At 53.3% G+C, this 18,499-nt stretch overlaps 1 protein-coding gene across 2 annotated transcripts; it reads left to right on the forward strand.

The window, feature by feature from the left end:
* The first annotated feature begins 2,993 nt into the window (after nucleotides 1-2,993).
* IFITM10 (interferon induced transmembrane protein 10) lies at nucleotides 2,994-13,968 on the forward strand. 2 transcript variants are annotated; one of them, XM_021526719.4, is made up of 3 exons: nucleotides 2,994-3,239; nucleotides 4,251-4,665; nucleotides 13,081-13,968. In XM_021526719.4, the coding sequence occupies exons 1-3, from the start codon at nucleotides 3,130-3,132 to the stop codon at nucleotides 13,228-13,230; spliced, it is 675 nt and encodes a 224-aa protein (XP_021382394.1). In that variant the 5' UTR covers nucleotides 2,994-3,129; the 3' UTR covers nucleotides 13,231-13,968. The 2 variants fall into 2 exon arrangements, with proteins under 2 accessions (XP_021382394.1, XP_021382395.1); XM_021526720.4 differs by having other exon boundaries at nucleotides 3,198-3,307.
* The last annotated feature ends 4,531 nt before the right edge of the window (nucleotides 13,969-18,499 follow it).

The raw sequence follows: 18,499 nt of genomic DNA on the forward strand, positions 1-18,499 counted from the left end.
CTTGTGTACTGAACATTATATCCCTGTGGGAGCAATCACAGCCTTGATCTTGGCCAAGAGCAGGAGAAGCCAAGAGCCAGAATTGCCCACCCATGCTTTTCCAGCAGGGAGCAAAGCACACACTGCCCCAGGAGCAGCCTAAATGCAGCTCCACACTATCTTGCCCAGAAAGTCCTGAGGTTTACTTAAGCCTCCCTGTTTACTGCACCATCTCTACAGAACTCCATGCACATGACAATTTGGTATTTCACTCTTCATTAAATGTCTCCATTGGTGCAAAAAACCATCAAATTTTTCATTACATGTCCCCTTAAGTAGTAGGGTGCCTGGCACTGACCCCTGTGGCTGTCTTCATGGACCAGATCCTTCTCCAGTTCTGCTTAGGGCTTTACCAAAAGCTGATTAAAACAATGGAAGATGAGACCCCTCATTTATGGAGATGACTTGCTCATCTGGTTGGCTCAGCAATTTGTTCATTTGGGGAAACTATTTTTACTCACCATGAATGACTAAGCACATCATTTTGGGGGCTGATGGCTTTTCCTTTTTCCGCTCTTTCTTGGATTTATTTATTTTTAGGTTTCTTTGGGAGGGAAGAGGAGTGCAGAATGAAAGCTCAGAGAACAGGAGACAGAGATCAAGGGAGAGTGGGAAGATTGGATTTACCCCTCCGAGTCTCAGGCTGCCTTACTGCTTATGGAACTTGGCAACCCACTGAGCAATTTCATAGGGTAATAGGAAAGGAGCATTCAGGAGGCTGTGGACTTTTTCCTTCTGAAATAAAAAAAAATTAAAAAAAAAAAAAAGAAGCAGGGTCAGGTTCTTCTGCTAATAGTTTCTGAAAAGCTTGAGTAGGATTTGAGACAGAAGATTTTCTCACAAGTCTTACAGCACTTGATTATGCTACACCCCACATGTCCCTAGCGTGATTATGGGAAAATTGCTTTGGGGCAGAAAGTATCCTTCTGTTCTGTTTGTCCCATGCTTAGCACAAGGGGAAGCCAGCCTTGATGCCACAGGAATGCAGGCAATTATTCATCCTCATCCCACCTTTTATTTGAAAGGAAAATAGTCCTAGACCATGTGGTGGAAGGTGTGCATGCATGACCTTTGAAGATGCTCAGAAAATTGGAGGAGGGTTAAAATAATGTAGAATATTGAGGGCTTTTATTCCTTCCATTTTTTATGTCAGTTCCTTGGGGTCACATGAATGGTGGTTGAACCAGTGATGCTGCATATATGCCACTGTGGTCCATGTAATCAACCTCTCACCACTCACAATTAACATTGAGGAAGATGATGAATCACTTACCCGAAGACCAAAAAGTGCTCTGCAAACTGTAGGGATGACCTGGTACCTGGAGAAGAGGAAAAGCAGATATTCAATCTTGCTGACCTTTCAGTCCTCTTCATAGAAGGGAATGTGACTGTCTCTGTTGAACTCACATTCCCCTACACCACCCTGCTGCCTCCTCTTGCCTGCTCCGAACCTCCTCTGACCTTTTTCTCTGCTCACCCTCCATCCCTGCCTGACATTAAGAAGAGGAGCAGCCTTACCCACCCAGCTTTCCCCAGACAAACGAACAGCAGGCTCATCAGTAGCTCCAGTCTGCATCCATGGGGTTTCATTGTTCCTCCTGAGCCTGCAGGGAGGATACTCTGCACAGCTGAGTTTTTCCAAGCCCTCTAGAAAAGCTGACGACAGCTGGCCATGGCTCTGCCTCTCCTGCAAACCTCTTAATCCCACAGGAGCCTCACTCTCACCCTAGCACTGCCTCTGTTTCTTAGCAGCTTCTTTGGAGAGAGATCTGGATCTCATCACAGGCAGCTGTAGCACTAATAAAACCTTCTTTACTTTGGCAGGACCCAACACCACTCCAGCAGAGATAAATCCTGAACCAGAGGGCAATTTGTCCTTTTTTTAACCAATGCAGGCTTCAGAAGGATTAAATTGGTCTCATGGAAACTGGACCTCCTCCAGTCTCAGAGACCTGTGGATGTGCAAGAAGTGCCCCCACATCAGATCAACCCACAGGGATGAACACAGGGTGGGTGCCCCTACACTGGAGCCAGACCTGCCTGTGAAGAGCTGAGTGAATTACCATCCTTATTTCTTAGCTCAGCACTTTGTGGGTAGGCTTAAGGCTTTTCCAGAGGATTTCCCTTCCCTTGCAGTTTCTGCTCACAGGAACTTTTGTTCTACCCACCCCGTTTCCAGTATCCTGGGGATTGGTCTGCTACCCTTCCCTAGCACCACAGCTGAACTGCCTGCTGCAACAAGGCCACCTGCGCCAGGCTATGTCACTGTGGGGTGACATGGCATGTCCTTGTGTCCTCACCCTCCCTGTGCATCCTCCTGAATGACCTGCAAGCTGTCCCTGCACGGCACCAGCTGCTCTCCACCATCATGTCCCTGGGGGGACTCTACCGCAGCACCCTAGAGCTGGGATTCCGTGCAGCTTCCTGAGTGCTAGCAATGGGAGGTAGCAAGCACGTCCCTGATCCTGTGATAAGCCTGGGCACAGCCAAATCCTCCCGGGCTTGACCAGGACACCTCCACACCCCTCCCCTAGAGCAGCCACACGCTGTGCATCCTGCTGCCGGAGTGCTCCCACCCCTGCCTGCGCTGGGATTTGCTCCATGCCAGCAGGATCTATTACCTCACACGCAGGATTTATCCCCTTTCCATTCATCCCCTCACGAGCAGAGCCCGTTTTCCCCCACAGCATTGCATCACCGCCACCTCCCCTTGTTAATTCCGGTTGTCCCCACGCACTCCTGCCACACTTATTTTAGTTTTTCACCCAGGTCCGTAGCTGTGAACCCGCAAACAAGGCTGCAGCCAGTCCCCGCCGCAAATGTCTCTGTGGGTGACACTGGGGAGAGCAGGGCCGAGCATCCCCTTGTGCGGCTCGGGGAAGCCGCTCGGTCGGGGCCCGGGAGATGCCCTTCTCCAGCGGGGCGCTACCAGGATGCTCCAAGCAGGAGGTGACGTCCCAGTGGGGGGGACACGAGGAGAAGGGCTGAGACACGGAGGAACTCTCCTGCGTGAAGCATGTTCGGGGGGAGAAAGGGGGCTGCAGGTTGACCTTCCCATCCCCTAACTCTGTCCCTGCCCATCCCTAGTCCATGGGTGCCCCCCTCCCCGCCCTCCCCTCCTCCTTCAACTCCAGCGCCGAGGAAGCCGAGCCGGAGGCAGTGCTGAGCCGGATATGCAGCGACTCCCCGCATCCCTCCTTGTGAGTATCCCTCGCTCCTCCTGATGCCTTCGGAGGAGACCGATGGACGGACGGACGGGCAGCCAGAGGTGGACTAGTCTCTCCTATTTGCAAAGCTAGGGTGGAGGGGAACTTCATCTAATATCCCCTTCCCCATCCTCTGTCTTCATCCCCTCTTCCCCTCCTCCTCTTCCTCCACCTCCTCAGACACGATATCCTTTAAAAAAAAAAAAAAAAAAGGTGGAGGGAGTGGGGTATGAGAAACCTGCTGGCAGGTGGAAGGAACCGGGAAATTGAATCACCGTAAAGGCTAGGACTCAGGGAAAAAAAAATCCCCCCCCCCAAAAAAAAAATACCCACCCCCCTAAGGAAGGAGGGAGGGAGGCAGGGTGGAGGGGCGGGCTGCTCTGCCGCACCGGGGACCCGCTCCGCCCGCAGCCGAGCCGCGGGCTCCCATCCCGGCATGGGACAGAAAGGAGAAGGCCCCGACAGACCGACAGACAGGCGGGCGGGGAGGGCTGCGGGGGCTGCAGCGCGGCCGGCTGACAACTCCCTCGCAGCCCCCCGGCGCCTCCCAAGTGTTCCTTTCTGCTTTTATTTGTCTCCTTTCTTTAGAAAAAGATAATTTCCCCGGCGGTGGCCGGCAGGCGGGTCACGCAGGCCAGCGGGCAGCGGCGGGGGAGGCCGTGGCCGAGGGGAGGGATGCTGCCCGCCCTGCCCGCGCCGCTGCCCCCGCCGCGGGGCCGCGGCCGGCGGCAGCTCCGCGCCGAGGCGGCGGCGTCGTGGTCCCCGGGTGTAGCGGTGCTCCCTCCTCCCTCCTGCCTGCCCTACTCTCCTCCCTCTCTCCTCTGCCCACTCCCTCACTCCTCTCCCTGCTCTCTCCTCGGTCTCCCGGTCCCTCTCTGTCTCTCCTGCCTTCCCCCCACGTCTCCCCTTCTCTGCTCCTTCCCCCACCTTTCTCTTTTCACTCTGCCCCCGGCCTTTCCATCCCCTCACCCCCATTTCTGACGGGGGGGCTTTTCGCTTCGCCAGGGCAGAGCGCGGTGACGCCGCGGCAGCCACCACGGAGAGGACACAGGACCCCCCCTTGGGCCCGCCATGCCCCTTTGAGGGGGTGGCCTGGACCCCGAGACCCCCGCAGGGACCCCCGCAGGGCTGCTTCGCCTGCATCGCCAAGCCCCCAGCTCTCCGGCAAGCTTCGCCCGTCCTGTCTCCTTCTTCTGCCGTTTATCTCATGGAGAGCAAGAGCTGCAAAGGGGACAGCCTGCGGCCAGCGGTCCCGTGCAAGCACTCGGTGGAGAAGAAGACGATGACCAACCCCACCACTGTCATCGAAATCTACCCTGACACCACCGAGGTGAACGACTACTATCTCTGGTCCATCTTCAACTTTGTATACCTCAACTTCTGCTGCCTCGGCTTCATCGCCTTGGCCTATTCATTGAAAGTGAGTACCGAGCGTGGGGCTCGGGGTAGGGGGTGACCAGGCGGGGGGAAGTGTTTGGGGGTTGTGCCTGATGTGAAACACATCTTTGCCACCCAAATGAGAGGCTGCAGACAATGGGGATGTGGATGGGAAGAGCTGAGGAGCCTGGGATGTTATTCAGGTGGGGAAGAGGTGCTTTCACTTGCTCCAAGTACCCTCAGAGGCTCCCCTGTACCGCGGCTGCAGGGTGACAGGCAGGCAACACAGGGCTGCTTTGGCTCATGCTGCACCTGCAGGCATGCTGGCACTAGGTCGCTTATTTGGGATCCTGGCTGTTAGAGATCATCAGGATAGGACCCAGCAGCATTGGATGGTCAGGCAGGAACAGTAAGAGGCAGCCAGCCAGGATCAGCCATCAGCTGGCAAGTTGCAGAGGGTAAGAAGCTTACCAAGTGCAGGGCAATCCTGCCTGTTTCTTTCTTGCCCTCTCCATAATTAAAACACCAGAGCTCGTGGCCAGCTTCCCCCAGCCCAAGCCCTGTAAATCCCAAAACAAGGCCTGGAGACCTGCCAGCATCATGGGAATGGTGAGAAGGTGGAAGAGAGTGCAGGGGGCTTCTAACAGTGGGCTGTGGGGATAGAGAGCTGTGTTGCTGGAGAGGGTGATGGCATGGAGCACAGCCCATGATGGGAATGGGACCAGGTTATTATTCCTGATAGCTGCAGGGGAGAGCAGCCCGGCAGGGATGGTGCCTGGCAAACAGGCAGCACCTTGGCAGCTGCCAGGAGAGAGGGGCCTGGGCTGCCCTCCCCTTCCCTGCCTGCCAGATGCAAAACTAACTGAATGGATGTGCAGAGAGCCCGGGGCGGCTGGGTGGCCCGGAGAGGAGCTGGCTGATTTGTTTTGGCAGGCAGCATTTAGAGGAAGGCCAGGGTGCAGACAGGCTTCATCACAGAAGCAGATCAATTAACCTCATACAGCTCCTGTGAGCTGGACTGTGAGCACCCAGCACTGCAAGGAGGCTGCTCCCAACACTGTCAAGGTCTCCATCAGAAAGGCTCAGGGACAAGTCTGAGGCCCTGTGTCTTGAACTTACCGAGCACTGGCCTGCTGATGCCTGCCTCAGTTTCTCATTCCCCAAGATGGGAGGTGAGCCTTCATCCATTGCCTGTGCAGGAGGCTCTGCTGCTGCCTTGCTGAGGCACTTAAATAATCCTGGGGCGAAGCATCACCACAAGCAAAGGGCAAATCCAGTCAGCAGCGGGCTAATATGAGTGGGTCCCTTAACACCCCTCACACCTTGATCCAGCACGGGAAGAAAAAACTGGCTTCCTTTCCTTGTCTGTATTTGCCTTTAACAATTGACATCTTTCCTGTTGAAGAGGCTACCGTGGGTATCTGGGTACCTGTGGTTCCCTGCTGCTGCAGCAGGGAGGGCAGGACAGCCTGAGAACAGGGCTGACCCATCCCCTGGTGACAAGATAGAGTACTGTGTGCCACCCACAGAGTTTTTAGAGACTGGACCCTTCATTATCCTTGACATGGGATGTAAGGAAGGGCAAAGCCCAGAAGTAACCCAGGGCCTTGCACCAGGACAGAGGTGTGGGCTCAGCATCTGTCTGCAAAAACCTAGAGAACACAAATTCAAACATGAAAAAGAGATGCAGTGGTGAGGGAAGGCAAATGGGAAAATTTGCTCCAAATCAGAGAAAGGAGAACAGAAGATGGCTGTCAAAAACCAGCCTTGGCTTTCGGGCTGAGAAGCTGATGGGATGTAACCGCGGTACCCAAACAGAGGTAACGCTGAGCGGGTAGAAATAACTCTGCTCTGGTTTTGGAGCTCCCCTGTGGCTGTGACTCTGTGGCAGGGGGAAAATAGAAACAAAATGTCCCTCAGAGGCAAAGGATAGAACTAGCAAGTGGCTGAAGGGATGCCGAGTGCTCTCATGAGCTGCTGTTGGGGTGGGTGGTGAGAGGCAGTGCAGATGCTGGGGCAGTAGCAGGTCTGTCCTGGGGAAGACTGGGATGTTCAGAATAGCAGCTGTGTTCCTTACCCACAGCTACTGCAGGGATCTTCACAACACCCTAGCCAGCCTGGGTGTTGTGGTTATTTTTCCAGAAACACGTTTTCTTCTCTTTTACCGTCAATAATGTTTTTCCCAGAAATTCAGAGAAAACAGGAGCAAGAAATGCCCTGGGGACAGATATCCCTTTAAACAGACTTCTCTTGTTCCTCTGCAATTAAATGTAAGGACATTTGAGCAGTAAGAACTTAAGTCTGACCTTTCTAGGATGTCTGTGCTCTGAAAGGACTGACTAAGGGGCAGTAGGAAGAAGAATGAAGCTGCACCTTCCTCTCCCTGAGCCCCTTCTGGGACCCCTGACAGCAGAGCCCTCAAGGGCCATCAGTGCACTACCATTAAGTGGTTCCTGGGTTACAGCTTTCACACTTCCTCTAAATAACTAAAACACCTAGCAACTTCAGGAATTATCATTTTCATTATCAGAAATAGCATTTTCAATTCCCTGTCATAAGGTCACCTGCTTCTGACAGATTTATACTGTTAATAAAGCAGTATCTCCTTCATGACCCGAGTCCATGAGATGTTTCAGTATATATCTTAGCACACCCTAGCATTTCCTCTGGTTTCAGCAGCATAATGCCCACACTGGAAGACAGATATATCCTTGGTACACTTGAATATTACTGTGAATCTGTCTCCTTCCTCATGTCCTATTTTATTGGTTTCAGCCACATATGGGAAAATGGGCATGTCTGCCTGGCCTTTTGCATGCTTGCTGCAGACTTCTAGATTTCTTTCTGCAGGGAAGTGTTATTTTGTGGTGTTAACCATTTACTAAAAAATGTCCAACCCCCCCCCCCCCCCAGCACCAAAGAATTTGTGAAGAAAGAAACACATGAAGGCAGGTGAGGGCAGAAACTGTGACATACGAGGCAGGTTCTGTGTGTGACAGATGTTACAGCCTGAACGGAGTGTGGTAGCACACATCATCTTTATTTACCCCCATAGCAGGCCAGATCCTCAGCAAACATAGCTTGCTGGGCTACAATGGGGTCACACAACTCATGGATCCCTCCAGGGGTCATTTCTAGCATGTCAGGCTTCTCAAGGTCAGCCTCCCAGAGTGCAAGGAAGGCACTTGCATCTAATCATGTGTGCTGGATGCTGGGGGAGGAGAGATCAACAGCAGGACCAGGAAAGTTAGAAAAACCCTAAATAGCCCTAACTCCAGCCCAGAACAGATAAAAGTATCCCTCCAACAGCAGCACTTTGGATTCAGTTGGTTTTGATCAGAAGCAAATGCTGTGGTCTGATATTCAGCAGCTCGCTCCCTTCGCCTCTCCCAGCTCCAAGTGGTAATGAATGATGCATCAGTGCCTGGTGGCAGGAGATCTCACTTCAGTTGTTCAGAGCTTCGTCTCTGGAGACTGTCAGGGTGAGCCAAGTCCTCTGTACCCATTGTGCCATGAGGCAGTAGATCAGAGGAGCTGGGATCTGAGATGAGCTGCAGTATGGATGCCTCGCTGTGGCTCTATAGAGATGAAGATGCCAAGGAGTCTTGCTGGCTTTTTAAGCCTCACCAGCAGCCCACAGCATTGCTTGCAGAGTTTTCTTGCCCCTTGAGGTCATAGAAATATGCCAAGCTCTCTTGCCCACTCTCTGCCCAGCCCTTAGCACACAGCTGTGGGCACGACTGTTTGCCCTCCTCTCTAGGCACTTGTTGATCTTCCTTGTTTCGAGTGGAAGCAGACCAGCACCAATCCACAGCTATTTATTAACCCAGCCTCTCAGGCAGGCCAAACCCAGCCTCTCAGGCAGGCTCTCATCCTGCTTTTGGGAAGGAGCAGTGGTTCATGGACGTGGGTGAAATGCAGGGGTGACAGTCCCGTGATGCCGGTGCCGGTGTGGTGGAGGCACGTGGGCTGGAGAGCTCTTGAGCAATTCACAGAGCAAATAAATCCCAGGATCGCCTCCAGAGCTCCTTCTGTGCAGGGAGCTCTGCATAGAAATGGGTTTACTGACAACCAGCTGTGGACTTCCAGGCTGCCTTAAAAACAGCCTCATTAGACTCGTTATCAACAAACCATTTGTCTCCTTCTGCAAGCTGAGGCAGCACTTTTGACTACAGCAGCAAGTTTGCTGCTCCCAAAAACAAGAGAGGCTGAGCCTCAGGGCAGAGAGAGGGGAGGCGACTGCTGGGGGAGGACTGGGGCAGTGGGAGCCAAGGGGAGCACTTGGAGAAGAAGCAGAACATCAAACCCCAGGGAAACAAAGGGCAGAGGACCGTGATGAGAGGGAGGAGAGAAAGAACTCTTGGGCATTGACACACTGGAGGTGGGGGAGGACAGTGAGATGGAGATACTGGAAGAGAAGGTGAGCAGCAGGGAGGTGACAGGCAAGTAGGGATGGATGATGGATGGATGGATGGATGGATGGATGGATGGATGGATGGATGGATGGATGGATGGATGGATAGGCCACACCACCTTTTGGTGGTGGGAAAGGAGAGAAGAAAGGTTTGCATGTTAGAGCACAAAAGCTGGCGGTGTTTAATGTAAGGATAGGGATGGAAGAAAAAAAAAATTGTGTAAGTTGCCAGCCTGGATCAGAGGTGAACTCTGCCTTGTCTGGGGAGGATCTCCAAAGATGCCACACAGTGCTTGGAGGTGCCCAGGGAAACCCCAGTCAGCAGATGTAATTATCCTCACACTCTGGTCATCTCAGTGCAAAGCAGGGCCAAAAATCCTCATCTAGTTTTAGGCAAGGTGAGAAGGGCAAAGGGATGACGAGAAGAGCCTGTGGCTAAGAAAACACCACACCTGGGTCTAAGGTGGGGATTCAACCATGTGACCTTGAGGACCTGTCCCTCCCTGTGCTTCATCTCTCTGGCTATGGAAAGAATCAGCTTCCAGGGCTCCCAGAAGCTTGTGCACCAGCTGCCAGCACATTATGATGATGATGGCCACAGGAGCATGAAAATAGGAAAAGCTGAAGCTGATCTATACCAGACACCAGCATCTCCTTAAGGACAAAGCAGGGAAGGAGCTGAAACACTTATCTGCTCTCCAGGAGAGCTCCTCCAGAGCCTGGCTCAGTTGCCACAGCAGGACATTAAAGGGAGACATCTGGAAGCATCTGGGGGTGCAAAGCCATGCAGGAGGCTGCCCTGGAGAGATGTGGGAGGCTGGAGCTGTGAGTGGTGTGTAAGGAGAAACTCATTTTCATTGTGCTTTTATGCCACGGGGACCCTTGCACTTGTCTGGTGCTTAGAGGCTCCATTTCAGTGTAAATGATTATGGGCAATCAGGAATGATTTTCATGAGGGTGACCACTGAAGCCACAGGCATTAGCAGGAGTGTGTGGGTGGGACCAGCTGGAGGTGCAAGGAGAGGAGGCAGCTGCGTGCCCTTTGGTAGGAGTCAAAGGTGGCCATCGTTTGGACCGAAACAACAGGAAAGGGAAGAGAGAGAAGGATTAAAAAATGGAACTGTGGGGAAATGGTGTCATTGGGAAGAAGGCAGCCCCACGCACCCCTCGACACAGCAGCAGCAGCATGACAGGAGCCAAAGGGAGAGCCATGGGCAAGTCAAGGAGAGGTGCTGCTGAAGTGTGTCATGGGAAAGGGCTAAAGCACCAGCCACGAGTGTGAGCTGGTGCCGGGTGGGAGATGCTGCTGGGAGCACTGGAGAAGGCTGAGCATGGAAATCAGGGTTGTAGGGCACGCCAGGGAGAGGAGGAACAGGAGGTGAGGAGTAGGAGACAGCTCCTGGGGCCAAGAGGAACTGGCCTCACAAAGGTAAAGCGGCTTGGCTGCGGGCGGGTTGCAGAGCTGGCCATGCTGGTGTGCTGGAGAAACCTGTGTCTGCCTGGCAAACACTGACAGCAAACGCCAGCTTGCCTGCGGCAGAGAACACCGGGTTACAGTGCAGGAAGGGCAAAAGGCATTTGCTCCGTGTCGGTTTTGCCTGAGGCAGCCCCACCGCTGGGAAGAGGAAAGTGTGTGAGAGCTTCAAAGAGTCTGCTGGGAGCAGCAATCGGGATTTCTGGCCTGAATCCAGCACCGCTGGGGCTTCTCACCAGTGTGTAAGGAGGTGCCAACTGTCTGGTGCTGCTGAGCCCAGGGGTTTTGGGGAGGATGTTAAACTTACTGAATAATTTCAAATGTGAGTCATCTCGGACATGCAGCTGACACAGAAAGGCATGTGGGCTCCCAGGCTGCCGGCTTGATGCCTTCCCAGAGATCATCTCCTCTGCTGAGAGCTCCAGCCAAATGTGCCCCAAAGACACATGAAGTTTGTGACTGTCCCCTCTTCTTGATCCCAGAAGGATGCTGAGCTGAGCCCTCCACAGCAGGGCAATGAGTAGATGACTCCAGCTCCAGGCTCCAACGAGCAGGGCACATCAGAGGCTGAGGACATGGCACAGTTTGATTTAATACAAGTATGAATTAAAAATAGGCTCATTCTTGCCTTGTGCCTGCCAGCGCCAGATCCTGTGGGTCTTATGCCAACAGCAGCTTCCCTACCCACAGTTCAGAAGATCAGGGGTTGCTTGTGCAGAGAGGTCCCCATTGCTGTGGTGGAGAGGAGGAATGTTGCTTGAGGGTCTGAAATGCAGTTTTGGAGGACCAATGAACCAGCAGAACTCAGTGAGAACAAGGGATGCAGCAACCCTTCCCTGTGTCCAGCTTTCAGGACAGCCTTATGGGTAAGCACTGCAGGAGGAAGAGAGAAAACTCTGTAAGATGTGGTCTGAATCTGTTGCAGTGTCTTTTTGGAAAGCTCCAAATCGATAAAAGCCTTTTAATATTCCTCGGTCTGACTCTGGTGCTGGCTTTTGCAGCTTGCCACCCACATCTGGTGTCCAGCCAGCAATGCCTGGAGGGGCTGTCACTGCTAGCAGCAGGGCAGGCAAGGGGCTCACAGCTCCTCTCCCCACAGCCCCCACCCAAGAGCAGGCAGGGCAGGCCCTGCTACACCCTGGGCACCCCGCTTGGATACGGGAGATGGATGAGGGGTCAAGGGTCCTGGTCCTTTTATCCAGATCCTATTGTCCAGGTCCTTTTGTTCATCCTTGTGGCTCCAGCTGCCTGAGTCTTCTGAGTGCTGGCTGAAGGGGCAGCCTGGGGACAGGGACATGTCCCTGCTAGGAAGCAGTGGAGTCTGACCCCATCTCTGCTGGGATCTAACTGCAGAGCTGCTGCTGGTGGACAGTGCAATCAGCTGCCTGGCTGTGCCATCGCTGCCTGCCTGGCTGTGCTGTCACTGCCTGGCTGTGCCATCCACTGCCTTGTAGTGCCTGCTCGTAGCATCATTGCCTGGCTGTGCCATCTGCTGCCTTGCAATGCCATCATTTCCTGACAGTGCCATGTGCTGCCTGGCTATGCCATCATTTCCTGACAGTGCCATGTGCTGCCTGGCTATGCCTTCTGCCGCCTGGCAGTGCCATCCACTGCCTGGTAATGCCATTGCTGCCTGGCAGCGTCATCTGCTGCCTTGCAGTGCCATCTGCTGCCTGGTGATGCTGTCACTAGTACATCGGTAATGCCCACTGGTGGCATTGCTGTGACAGTGCCGTGCACTGCCTGGCAGCCTGAAGAGGTGGGGACAGCCCAGTGACATGGACATGCACAATCATCACCCACTGCAGCGCTGTCCCAAGGAAAGCCCATAAAGTCCCAGGCCGCGGGATAATGAAGGGAGCAGACGGTGCTGTCAGAATGGAAAACTGCCTGTGGCAGAGATGCTACACAATCCGCATAAGACCTGCAAAAGGAAGGGAACTCATTAACCCAGCACTACTTAATATGCTGGAGGCTCGTGCACAGCCCTGGAGCTGCAGTAGGATGCTGTGCCAGGTTCCACCTGCTTGGCCCCTCGGTGCAGACGGAGGCACAGGGATGCACACCAGAACTGCAGCCAGCCTTCTCCCTTCTCCCTGGGTGAGCCCCGCCTGGCGCTGCAGGGCCAGGGCGCTGTGACACAGTGGGAAGTGTGCACTAGTGCCTATGTGCCTGGGGTGTACAATGGCATCTCAGCTCCTTTTTGCACCCCCAGGCTCCAGATGACACTGCCCCACTCTGGGGACCGTGGGGCTCTGGTTTGCCTGGTTGGTAACAGCAACGAGTCACTCTTTCAGGTCTTCTCTGCTTCCAAGAATTTCTAACCCACAGGTATTAAAGTACTTGGCTTCACAAGCTCAACCCATAGCAGACACAGGGTGCAAACCTCATCTCAGGGTGTTTTACAGCACCCCAAGGGCTCAAATACAAAGAGGCCCAGCCCAGCCCTCACAGTGCACCTATACAGGTAACAACATACAGGTGCACTGAGGTTTGTGGCTGTTGCTTGAAACAAGTTATGTCTTTCATACATATTGCAATTACTTTATTTAATTATGTTTTTGTCTCAGGTTCGGGATAAGAAACTGCTCAATGACTTAAATGGAGCAGTTGAAGATGCCAAGACAGCCCGGCTTTTTAACATCACCAGCTCAGCCCTTGCCACCTTCTGTATCATCCTGATCTTCATCTTCCTGCGATATCCTCTCACTGACTACTGAGTGAGGCCAACAGCAGCTGCTGCCGCCAAAATGCCTCTATGCCAGAAGTGTCTGCAGTTTCTTGTAGCAAGGACACACAAAACAAGCCAACCACTACACCTTGATTGCCAAAAAAAAAAAAGTCAATTAAATACATAAATAAATGTTAAATTAGTTTATCAGCCCAGCTGAGCATACCTTTCTTGCCCTGAAATGGTATGTGAACAGCTGAAGGAAAGGGTCTCACTCTTACACATGTACAGGAAGAAAAATAGAACCAAGAAATATTTGTTTTATGGCCAACAAGCTGTGTGAAAAGAGCGTGCAAAGCCCAGAGCTACGCACACTTAGTGGCAAACAGCTGAGCTCTAGGAAGCAGTGGGGTCCTGTGGAGCTGGAGACACATACAGTGATGGATGGGGATCATGGCAGGGCTGGCTTACAACATATCAGGTGTGTTCAGACCGCCCCACCACCTCCAGCTTGTGGGGGTTTCTTTTCCTTTTCTTTTCCTTTTTCTTTTGAATTTCATCTACTGGTTCAACCAACTCCCACCCCTGGAGAGCTGAAGGTGTTAGGAAGTTTATGCTGGGGAGCCCCAAAGCCTCCAGAGAAACCTCAAAGTGTTAAAGGGCAGGTTTCTCCTTGGGATCTCCCAGCAGTGCTGAGAAGGAAGGCACCTTCTGGAGAACTCACCTAAGCCACCTAATTGGAGTGCTACTGTATTTCTGTAAACAGTCAATAAAAAGATACCTCTGATATGTGATGCTGCCGGGTTAATTCCTTCTTTAGCAGGGCTGGTCTCCTGGTCTCCATGGGCCGGCAAGAGAAAATGCTAATGTCACCAGCAGCTGCTTGGGAGAGATTTAAAGCAGGAGTGAGGGATGCTGCTGCAGGTCGGGGCCACACGCAGCCGTGAAGGAGAGCGCAGACCCAGATTTAAGAGCAGAGACCTTGGTGACTCCTTGATGGACGATCTATGGCAAGCAGGCAAAGGCAGCCAAGCGGGCAGGCCCCCTCCCCTGCTAGGACCGATGTTGAAAAGGGAAATAAATTGCCACACTCTGAACCTGCTGCCACTGCAGCACTTCCCAGGGTCATTATGAAGAGCCAGATTTCAGAGACGACGTGCGTTTACCACTGAAACAGGCAGGAGCTCAGAGCCCTGCCCCATAGCTGCCTGCAGCTGCCTGTCATGCTGCAACTCAGCACACCCAGACTTGAAAACACCCATAAATGAATGACAAAACTGGGGCTAAAATACAGTCTATCAGCCCCTCTGACCCTTCATCTCATATGCCACAGCTGTCTCATCTTTTTCCAGCTGTAAGATGACCTCATGCCAAGAGGCACCAATCACTGCAGACCAGCCACGGAGCTGGGAGAAGGCATCAGGATCCACCTTTGCACCCACCCTGAAAGCAGAGGTGAAGCAAGAGATGGGGAATGCAGACAGGCTGTCATGGGACACTTCATCATCTGCTGAGTGCATGGTTTAATCAGCAGGCTGTCTCTGGTCTGTGCTGGGTGAGGATGTGCCATAGTGAGATGTGGGGACAGATCATGGAGATGCTTCCCTGAAAGCATAATGAGATGTCACCTCCTTCCTGCCCAGGTCTCCACACCTTTATCCTGTCCCAGGCTTCATTTATGGGGGGAGCTATGGGCAGAAAGACCTGCAGTCCTCCCTGCCCCCCATTCACTGGAGAGCATTTTCACACCAGACCAGATCAGAGGTTGGTTTGGCAGATAAGTTTCAGCTGGCAGTGCAGTGTATGATGCCCTGAAAGTATCTCAGCCATGAACAGCTCTATGATCACTCATTCAGAGGTCAATAATCTTCCCAGTCTCTCTTGGTTACTTCCTGCTCCCTAAAGCAAGACCTGAGGGGTCATGGCCGTCAGTGTTTCCATCCTAACCTGTAGGGACTATAGCCAGTCCTCGTCCCAGGCTGAGGAAGGAGGTGGCCTGTCACAGTGGCAATGCCCCCAAAGAGGGTACAGCCAAAATGACTCACATTGCAGCCTCCCTGAACTGACAAATTATATCTCACTGGGACAGTGCTACCTTAGGCAAGACCCAGGCCAGCCATCCCAGGATCCTCCAAGGTTAGGAGAGGCACAGAGATGAAGCTGTATCCCCTTTTCCCTCCCGCTGTACCTGCACCAAGCTCACATTGGCTGTGTCTGAGGCCACGGTATCCTCCCCCATCACACCTCCCAGGCTTTTCAGCTCAAAGAAAGTGCAGCTGGGTGGGCTCGGGGGATAACTCAGGGTCACCCTATATGTAGTGCCAGGGGTTCCAAGCTGTGGGTTTAGATCCCTGTGGGACCAATGGCATCTCTTGCAATAATGACTGCATTCCTTTCTATGAGCTGGGACTCGTGTCAGCCACACTGCGAGTGCTTTTGCACTCAAAGACTACCCCCAGCTCTAGGAAATCTTGCAGGGACAATGCCACTGTCCCCATCTCCTGTGCTACATAGGAGAGAGCCTCCCTGCTTGGCATGCAGGCATGAGGCTGTTCAGATAAAAGCAGAGCTGACACAAAACTGGAAGTGACCCAAAGCCAGCCTTTTCTACATTTAACAAGTGTGACAAATGAGTTATCATCATCCCTTCCCCTGACGGACCATATTATCTGCAGGAAAAGGGATGCTGGTTTAATGAACCAGGGGGAATATTGAACTGACTCAGCAGCATTTTTTGCATCTATAACCCATCAAGGATGGAGGGAGGGTAATTGTTAGTAGCCATCATATTTATTGTTTGTTACCCACGTTGTAGGAGGTGAAATAGCTGCAGCAGGTTGGAGATCCACCTACACCCACCATGGACAAGAACAGGGTAGCAAGGAGGATGGCAGGGTAGCATCATACTCAGCTCCTGTACAGCCCTCACCTGGGCTCCACCTGCAGCTCTGGGCTGTGAGGCAGCAAAACTCCTGTGCTCTCCCTTAGTGCTCTTAGTGTCTCCCCTTTAATGGAGTCCCTCCAAACCCACAGCAGAAGGAAAGCATCTCCAAAGTAGGGGAAATAAGGGGGACCCATAGATTTCCAATCTTTTGGGGGAGGAAAAAAAATTATTCATGCATGGATCTTCCAAATGAAGCAGCATCAAGGTGTTCAGCATTCATTTCTCATCTTGTCAGTGTCAGGGAGACCTAAATTGAGGCAGCAAAACTACATCCCTATATATTGTCAGGCAAGTACATCCCAGATTGCACCAACTGTGCTGTTAAGTGAATGAAAGAACTTTCTTGATTTTGAGGGAACAAGGGAAAGAAAAGCAGCAGCCAAATCCGACAGGTCCTCTAATTGCTTTGCTTTTTTTTTTTTTTTTTTTTTTTTTTTTTTTTTTAATTTTGCAAGAAAATTCTGGAAGTTCAGATTTTGCCAAGGCTGACACCCGCCGCGGCAGAAGGCAGGCTTTCAGGAGCTGCTTCTCTGCCTTTTCACTTCTGCCACTCACAACGTCGCGCCGCTCTCTCCAAATCGCACTTTTTTTTGGCTGCGAAGCCGCAGCCTCTGTTGCTCTCCGCGGCGGGAAGGAAAACTGTGAGGAGGGGGTGGAAGAGAGGAACAGCCGAACGCAGCTTGAGAAGCATCTTTTGAGATGGGGAAGAGCTGACGGTCACGTTGCCATTTAAAGATTTAATTGTATTCCTTCGGGAAGCTGAGCCTGACAGCTTGATGAGGATTGCTTTTTGTTTTTTTTGTTTAGCTCGGGGGGAGCGATTGTTCCCTGTTAGGCGACATTGTGCCTAAAGCACCTGCGCTGATTTTGTGTCCCTGGCAGCTGAAAGGCGTTCGGGGTGAGCCTGGGGCAAGGCCGCCGAGCTGGTGAGGGTCATCCTCGTCCGGAGAGGAGATGCTTCGGGCCGGGCGATGAAGTGGCTGCAGGGGGGACCCTGAGGGCAGCGCCAGCAGCCTGGAGGAGGTCTGGAGGCCGGGAGCGGCGTGTCCGAGCGAAGCTGGAGCTGCCAGGCTGCGGGAGGCAGGCAGAGGGCTCCCTCTCCCCGCTGCACGCCGCCGGCAGCGCACCGCTCGGGGCGAGCCGGGCGCTGCGGGAGCCCTGCCCCTAGCAAGGAGCGCAGGTCCATCCATCCATCCATCCATCCATCCATCCATCCATCCATCCATCCATCCATCCATCCATCCATCCATCCATCCCCGCTTCTCCGGGACCCCCGCCACAAGCCCCAGCACCGGGCAAGCGCTGGCTTGAGCAGGAAGCAGTTGTGAAATGAGAGCGGCTCCTAAAATCAGCCAGGAGCGGGTCCCCATCCCTCCGCAGGGATGTGCCGCTCCGTGCCAGCCGGGACGTGTGTGACAGGCGAGGGCCCGGGTGCCGGTGCACATTTACCCTCCACGCTGGCAGGGAAAGGTGGCGGGGAGCCAGGCAGTGCGTGAGCAAACCCTGCCATGCTTATGCAAGTCTCAGTGCTCAGCCGAGCCTCTGCCCCCACTGCCACGCCGGGCTCAGGGATCCCTCCCTTGCATCAGTGCCACCAAGCCAGTTTGCAGACAGCAGCGCACCGAGTCCTAGCTGGGGTGAACTGGTTTGGGTTTGGCTGGTAAACACGACTCCACAATTCTCCTTTCAGTAATAAACATGAGACGGGGCTCATTCAGGTAAGGACCTCTCAGCCCAGTGTCGACATCCGCCGGTTCCCCTGGCTGGGATGAGCTGCCAGGCGTGCAGGCAGAGCATGGTGAGTCAGGCCTGGAACAGCCATCAGCCTGGATACCCAAATTAACTGTCAGACAGAGATGCAAATGGCAACCTCTATTCTGCTGTGGGGTGTGTAATCCTCCAGCAAAAGCCAACTACGCTGTAGCATCACAGCCCTGCTTCCCAGGCTCTCCACAGGCCAGAAGGCAGAGTCATGCTGCTAGCAAGTAGCAACTCTCACCTCCTTTCCCAGCTATGTGCTGATGTCCTGGGTGACCTTACCAAAGCCCTTTCTTCCCTGTTTTCCCCTCCAACACTGTCTCACAGGTTGATGGCTTCTCAAAGGCCAAACTGCAGCCTTGTTTAGAGCCATCATGTTCTGGGACCTTGGGGCACTGTGGGTGTCCTGTGATGAGTAAAATTGCAGTAGTGCCCAGCTCCGGTTGGCAAACACGGGGGTAGAGCTGGACACTGATGGAGCTGCCTCTTGCCTCCTCTCCAACCCCTCATCCATGTGCAGGTTGGACACTGAAGGGCTCCTGGCTCTGCAGGCAGACCACGGTGGTGTGCAGCCCTGCCGGGGGGAGGAGGGGGAGGCACAGATGGCAGCAGATGC

Source organism: Lonchura striata, chromosome 5 (genome assembly GCF_050655825.1).
Source record: "Lonchura striata isolate lonStrDom1 chromosome 5, ASM5065582v1, whole genome shotgun sequence".
NCBI classification, from domain to species: Eukaryota; Metazoa; Chordata; class Aves; order Passeriformes; family Estrildidae; genus Lonchura; species Lonchura striata.